At 41.8% G+C, this 7,352-nt stretch overlaps 1 protein-coding gene and 1 pseudogene across 1 annotated transcript in view; one reads left to right on the plus strand and one right to left on the minus strand.

The window, feature by feature from the left end:
* Window positions 1–6,755, plus strand: part of KIF3C (kinesin family member 3C) — a 31,544-nt gene extending 24,789 nt beyond the window's left edge. Inside the window, exons 6-8 of the mRNA XM_039887630.1 lie at window positions 3,649–3,757; window positions 3,934–4,106; window positions 4,323–6,755. Of these exons, the coding sequence (XP_039743564.1) occupies window positions 3,649–3,757; window positions 3,934–4,106; window positions 4,323–4,416 (376 nt within the window). The 3' untranslated portion in view covers window positions 4,417–6,755. The remainder of the gene's footprint in view (window positions 1–3,648; window positions 3,758–3,933; window positions 4,107–4,322) is intronic.
* Window positions 2,465–2,583, minus strand: LOC120622403 (uncharacterized; annotated as a pseudogene).
* Window positions 6,756–7,352: the final 597 nt, after the last annotated feature.

The following is a 7,352-nucleotide window of genomic DNA, read 5'->3' on the forward strand; positions in this document are numbered from 1 at the left end:
TTCAAGGACAGAACGTCCTGTCTGTGAATTACTCAGCCTGTTTGGTCTCTTCTGCCTTCTAACTGCCTGCCTTTTGGCTTCTTTCATTGCTCATTTGTATCCCTGCTTGAAATTAGCAGGTGGCGTTAGGAATAAATAATCATGGCAGCAGCCATGTGTGGAGGCCTTGCATGTACGGTGCTCAGTGCCTATCTTGTTTCATCTCAGCGGTTCCAGAGGACAGGGCTGAGATCGCTCAGGCTCTCAGACGTGAAGCCAGTCCCCAAGGTCACAGAGCTTTCAGGGGCAGAGCCAGCATTCAAACCCGGGTCTTACTCCAAAACCCGTGTTACTATTTTTTTAATGGAAATAACTTTTTTGCTTTCTTTCCTATTTTTTGTTTTGTTTTGAACAATAAAAGTAATGCATCACACTCATCAAATTTCTGAAAGTAAAAAGTCTGACATACCGTGAGTTGGCTAGGATGCAGGGCAGTGGAAACTTTCATAGGTATATCCACTTTGAAAAGCAATTGGCCATATCTAGCAAAGTTGAAATGCACATACCCTACAACACAACCATTCCATTCTTGGGTATATATAGACCGCAGAGAAACTGTATATAAATGTTCACAACAGCACTGTGTTTAATGGCGGGGGGTGGGGAATCAACCTAGATATCCAACAACAGGAGAATATATAGAGATTACATATACACATGTATATATGTTGCTATATTAAAACTTTAAAATACTCAACTTATAGTTAAACTTTAATAATCTAATCTAGAGGTGCATGGATAAATCTAAAAAACATGTTTGTCGAACACAAAAACATGTAGTATGTATACCGTCAAAATTTGGAAATAGGCATACAAATACCATGTATATAGAGTTTATGAATACATATATAAGTAAATATAAAAACACACATAACATTGATAAGCACCAAACTCTGGGGAAGGAAACAGATGCGAGTCTTAAAAACTGGGTCTACATTTTATTTCGTAAAATAGGATTTGGAGTAAGTATAACAAAATGTTAAGATTTAATAAAGCTGGATACTGGGTATACAGATACATATATTATTTTCTATACTTTTCTGAATGTTTGAAATAATTTATTGGGTATAAATTTATACATATTCATTGTAAATTAATTCAAATATTGCAGAAAGGCATAAAGATCATTTTAAAAATCACCCATAATCACACAGTTCAAAGACAATAACTGTTAACATTTTGTTGACTATCCAGATCTTTTTCTAAGCATACACACACATTTCTTTAAAAACAAAACAAAAAGTATCATTTTTTTATTTGCTTTTTTATTTTAATATGTTGTGGAAATCTTTACATGTATACATAGAGCCACACAATTATTTTAATGACTATACAATATTCCTTTGCATGGCTGAATAATAATTTAACTGGTTTCTGTTGAACACATTTGGGTTGTTTCTAATTTTTTGCAATTTTAAATAATATTGCAGCGAACATCCCTACATGCACCTTTTTGTCCCCATCGATGACTATTTCCTTAGAGAAATTCGTAGGAGTGGGAATTTGTGTCAAAAAATACACACTTTTTCAAAGCCAAGCCTGTTTTGTTTTGTTTTTTAAATAACAGCTTTATCGAAATAGCTCACATATCATAAAATTCACCATTTAAAGTATACGATTCAGTGAATTTTAGTATATTCAGAGTTGTACGATCATCACCACCATCTAATTTCAGAACATTTTCATCACCCCAAAAGGAAATCCCAACTCCACTCCCCGTTCTTCCCAATGCACCAGCCCCAGGCCACCACCAATATACTTTCTGTCTCTATGGATTTGCCTATTATGGACGTTTCATATAAATGGAATCATACAATATGGAGTCTTTTGTGTCTGGCTTCTACCACTTAGCAAAATCTTTTCAAGGTTCATCTGTATTGCAGGATGTGTCGGTATTTGACGCCTTTTTAGAGTTGAATAATATTCCACTCTATGGGTATGCCACATGTTATTTATCCATTGCTCAGTTGATGAGCATTTATTTGGGTTATTTCTACATTTTAGGTATTATGATTAATGCTGCTTGTATACAAGTTTTTGTGTGGGGCTATGTTTTCAACTCTCTTGAGTATATACCTAGCAGTGGATGTGCTGGGTTATATGGTCACTGTGTTTAACTTTTTGAAGAACTGCCAAACTTTTTCTAAAGCAGCTGTACTGTTTTACATCCTCACCAACAGTGTATGAGGGTTCCAGTTTCTCTATATTCTCAGCAACATATGTTATTGTATGTCTTATTTGATTATGGTCATTTTAGTGGATGTGAAGTGGTATCTCATTGTGGTTTCAATTTGCATTTCTCTAATGACTAATGATGTTGAACATCTTTTCATGTGCTTATTGGCCATTTGTATGCTTTTAGAAAAATGGCTATTCACATCTTTTGTCCACTTTTCTTTATTTTCATTTTATTTTATTTTTTTAACGCCTACAGCACCTGGTATTTCTAAGTGGTCTCCCATCCAAGTACTAACCAGGCCCGACCCTCCTTAGCTTCCGAGATCAGATGAGATGGGATGCGTTCTAGGTGGCATGGCTGTAGACTCCTTTGTACATTTTTAAATTGTTTCATTGTTGTTGTTGATTTGTAAAAGTTATTTATATATTCTGGATAAAAGTCCCTTATTAGATACATGATTTGCAAATTTTTTTTCCCATTTTGTAAATTGTCTTTCATTTTATGATGTCCTTTGAAGCACAAAAGTTTTCAGCTTTGATAAAATCCCATTTATCTATTTTTGCCCTTTGATTGCTTGAGCTTTTGATATATCTAAGAAACCATTGCATAATATAAGGTCATCAATATTTACTCCTATGTTTTTATCTCAAGAGTTTTATAGTTTTAGCTCTTACATTTAAGTCTTTGATCCATTTTGAGTTAATTTTTATACATGGTGCAAGGTAACGGTTCAACTTCATTTTTTTTTTTTGCCTGTGGATATCCAGTTGTCCCAGTACCATTTGTTGAAGCAACTATTCTTTCTCCATTATGTGGTCTTGGTACCCTCATAGAAAATCAATTATGGTAAATATGAGAGTTCATTTCTAGACTCTCAATTCTGTTCCACTAATCTATATATCTACCTTTATGCTAGTATCATCCAGCCTACATTACTATAGCTTTGTAATGTGTTTTGAAACTGGGAAATGTGAGTCCTCCAATTTTGTTCTTTTCCAAGATTGTTTTGGCCCTTCTGAGACCCCCGCACTGCAAGCCTGAGTTTTTAGTTATTTCGTTGTGCTAACTTTTATGAAGGAAAATGAAAAGCAGAACCACTAAATCCTAAGTGTTTTTTTTGTGTAGTATGTGAAATCGGTAAATGAATCTGAAAGCTAAAATAAGATTGAATTTCCTTTTTTCATTCCAGCCTTCAGTCAACCCTTTTTACTGAGGAAAAAAAAACTGAAGCAAAAAGAGTGAAGAAATATATGCCTCCTTGTGTTATACTGGTTTTAGTGGTCAGATCGTATTAGAGCAAAGAGAAGAAAATTCTAGAACCTGCAGTCTGCAGGGTGTCCTGTCTCCCTGAATGATACTTAATTCCCCATGGTATCATTTCCCCTTTGTGTTGGAAGGAAATCCATTCTAATATAGCCTCTTCCCTACAGCAATAACAGCCAAATGAAGAAGCGGCCAACGTCTGCAGTTGGCTACAAGAGGCCTATCAGCCAGTATGCTCGGGTTGCCATGGCAATGGGGTCCCACCCGAGGTACAGGGTAAGAAGCTGAAAAATAGAAGGAGTGGGGGGAGGGAGCCCAAGGGAGGCGATGCTCACAGCCTCTGCTTCCTCTGCCTACCTCATCACCCTTGGTACACCTACTAGTTACTGGGTGCCTAGAAGGTACAGTCATCAGGGCCGCTGCTCATGTCTGGCATGATCCTCCTACCACAGGCTGAAAACATAATGTTTTTGGAGCTGGATGTGTCCCCTCCAGCCGTCTTTGAGATGGACTTCTCTCATGACCAAGAACAAGATCCCCGTGCACTACACATGGAGAGGCTCATGCGGTTGGACAGTTTTCTGGAAAGACCTTCCACATCTAAAGTCCGAAAGTCCAGATCCTGGTCAGTACCGTCACGGTCAGAGTGGGCAGCAGACTTAGCACAGGAGGCAGGGGAACTGCATGGGCATACCCGAAGGGTATGAAGAGAGGGTGATGACTGGGGCTGTGGGGAGGAGTTCCTGCAGCAACAAAGTGAGAGAAAGGTAAATCCTCACTTTTCCGTTTCCTGCACTTCCTCAACCTCCCCTTTTACCTACTTCCTCCCCACCCCCTGTAGGTGCCAGAGTCCTCAGCGGCCTCCACCCTCCACCACACATGCCTCGCTGGCCTCTGCTGCTCTGCGCCCTGCAACAGTGCTGGACCATGAGTGAAACTTCAGTCAGGCTGCCCGTCCGACAGACTCCTGGGATGGGGCAGCCAGCCGTGGATCATCTCGTCTGCCGCTCAGTGTGCGTGTGTGTGCATGTGCGTGTGCGTATGTGTGAGGGGGTGAGAATCTGACAGACCAGGCCTCTGTCTGCTCTTCTTAGCCTCCTTTATTTAATTAATGTTATTTATTCATGGAGCTCAGTTAGTGTGAGAGAGAGGCCCTCACCTGAGCCTGCCATGGTCACTGCGTAGCCTCCTTTCCTGCTGACTTTAGACCCACCAGTCAGACCTCAAGCTCCTCCCTGTCGGCTGTCCCCAGAAGGGAAGGTGGCCAGTGCCTGAGAAGAGAGGACTGTTTCTACTTGTCTCACTCCATAATCTCTATTTCCTCCTATGCTGCTTGATGGTGAGCAGCTCCTAAGCACTTTCTGAGACTAGAAAAATGCTAGGCGTCTCCTGAGGATAAGAGACTTTATGACAGTGCTCCCAGCAATCTCTGGGCCTCAGACAACCTTGTTCAGCTTCTTGGGCTCTTTTGCAAGGACTTAAAAGACCTCACCGATACAGCCCATGCTCTTCAGCTTTGGCAAGAATTCATGGCTTCCCAAACTCTGCTTTCTGCCCACCTCTCCAAGCCTCAGGTGGGAATTGTGAATCAGCCAGTTGCTGCCTCCTCAGGACCTGCAGGAAATGGAACAGTAACGGAGACAATGTGGACAGTCATCAAGGGAAGTCCCTCCAGCAGGGCCCTTTGTTTCTGTCCCCCTGTGAGAAGTAACTTTGGTCAACAAGTGGTGAAGCCAGCTCCCCATTTTTGAGATGTTGCTCCTTCCTGCTTTGATCATGTTCCCTGCAGCTGCCTGGACACCACCACTTCACAGAGGAAGGGAGCGATGTCATTCTCCCCCGGCTAAACAAAGGTGTAAGAATCTGTTGCTTCCTCCTCCATTTAGCACAGGAGATGGAGACCCAGGCACCCTCTGCCAGCTTTGCCTCTTCCCCGTGTCTGAATCACATTTGTTGGGCACCATTTTGTTGAAAACTGACCCTTTCTTCAGCATTGTGCAAATTGGTCCCTAGGGAAGTACTCCTCACTTCCCTTTGTGACATCCCTGGATGTCTCCAGGTATCTCAAGTGATAAGTAAATTTCTACAAAAAAAAAAAAAAAAAAAAAGATTAATTTTCACTGACTTACTTTTTAAGTGTATATTTTGGTGGAGGGGTGAAGAGGTAATCATGACAGAAAACCAGTGGTTTAGTATTTTAAAATGCCCTAATGGTGGGAGTCTCCAGTTTCTAGAATATAAGGATTACAGTCATTGGGATAAAAGCATAAAACTGACTGATCTGCCTGAAATTTGATATGTGAGAGGTGGCGGTGGGGGCTTATTACCTGGTTATTCTCTTTCCATCGGGTAATTAACCCTTCTTACACAGTTCAAGTTCTGCTGTAAGGACCAAGCTATGGTTTGGTTTAAATCAATGATGCTATCCTTTCTGCCGTAATTACTGGACTAGACAGTTGGGCAACTCAGTTGCCATTTGCTCCTATCTGTCAAGGAAATAACATTTTTCATCAGAGCCCAAGAGATTATTTGAGACTCAGAATTCACACCAGAGGTTCGGCTGTGACTGGGACAGGAGTTGTATGTAGAAATCCCCCAGGTGGCCTGGGCGCAGGGGGACCTCCAGGCCTGCACTGAGCAGCCTCTCTCAGTGACCTCTTTCTTCTTTGTGGATGAAGCATCACGTGTCACCCCCACTCACCACTTGGACACATCGACTCTGCATTGTCTAGTCACTTGACCCTCACAGTCTTATAGCACAATCTATCCAACTTCACCCCTCTCACCCCCTGGTCTGAGGGCTGGGCCTGAGGCGTGGTCGGAGGAGAGCTCCTGCCTGCGGTTTTGTGTACATGTGTATGTGTGTGTGTATCTGTGTGTGTGTTTAACTCCACAGGGGACACTCTACACTTAGTGTAAGATATGCTGGGAACAGGGCCACCGGGGTGGTTAGATCTCAGTCTCTCTGTCTCTCTCTCTCTCTTTGTATCAGACATTTGGTTGACAAAGTAAGGGCCTTGATTAGGACCAAATTTCCATGTCTGTTGCTATGGTCTTTATTTAGGACAACAGTTAACAATGCAGTGACCCATATATTACATATGTAATATATAAATATATATAAAAGATAATTACCCTCTGTCTCCTTGGCTTAGGATGAGGCCTCTCTGTTGAGCTGAAATGCACCTGCCGCTCAGTGCTGCCAGCAGCCTGCAGGTCCCAGCCCTGTTCAAATGAACACAGTTGATAATAAAGGAATGAGTATCGTCACAGAGTTGGTTGCCTGCCTTCTCGTGCCTTTGTTTCTTCCTAATTTTACTTCTTTATTTTTCATTTTCTTCCTTCCCTCTTTTCCTTGTTTTCCTAATAGGGGTTCAGCAGCATTTGGAGCCCAGCTGCAGTTATCAGCACCTTGGCTGCTTAATAAAAGGGGACCTGTCTGCCCAATAAGGTCCCAGGCTCTAATCTGAAGTCTGTGCCAGAGCTATGACAGCAGCTGTTCATATTCTAGGTAGCAGTCCCCACCCAGTTAATTCTGAGCTATTAGCAGATTTCAGAACTGCCTAGCTGCTGTTCACATTAGCTGCCAATATCACTTGACAGCTCTGCCCTGTCTGTGCCTCCATTTATCAGCCAAGAGAGATTTTTAAAAGCCAATAATGAGTGTAAAGTACGTAGATGTGCCTGGCACCTAGTGGGTGCTGAATTAAAATAAAGACTGGCTTCTCCTTATCCTTTCTTCGCAGGGCATCCTTCCCTCCCTCCAGGTTCTAGCTTCCTGTAGCATGGAGGCCTCACACAAAATGAAAAGTAGATGCTAAAAGAACACAAAGCCCCCGACTCCTAGGAGAGCACGGAGCTTAGCCTGGTA

The sequence above is a fragment of the Pteropus medius genome, unplaced genomic scaffold (genome assembly GCF_902729225.1).
Source record: "Pteropus medius unplaced genomic scaffold, Ma_sr-lr_union100, whole genome shotgun sequence".
Classification (NCBI taxonomy): domain Eukaryota; kingdom Metazoa; phylum Chordata; class Mammalia; order Chiroptera; family Pteropodidae; genus Pteropus; species Pteropus medius.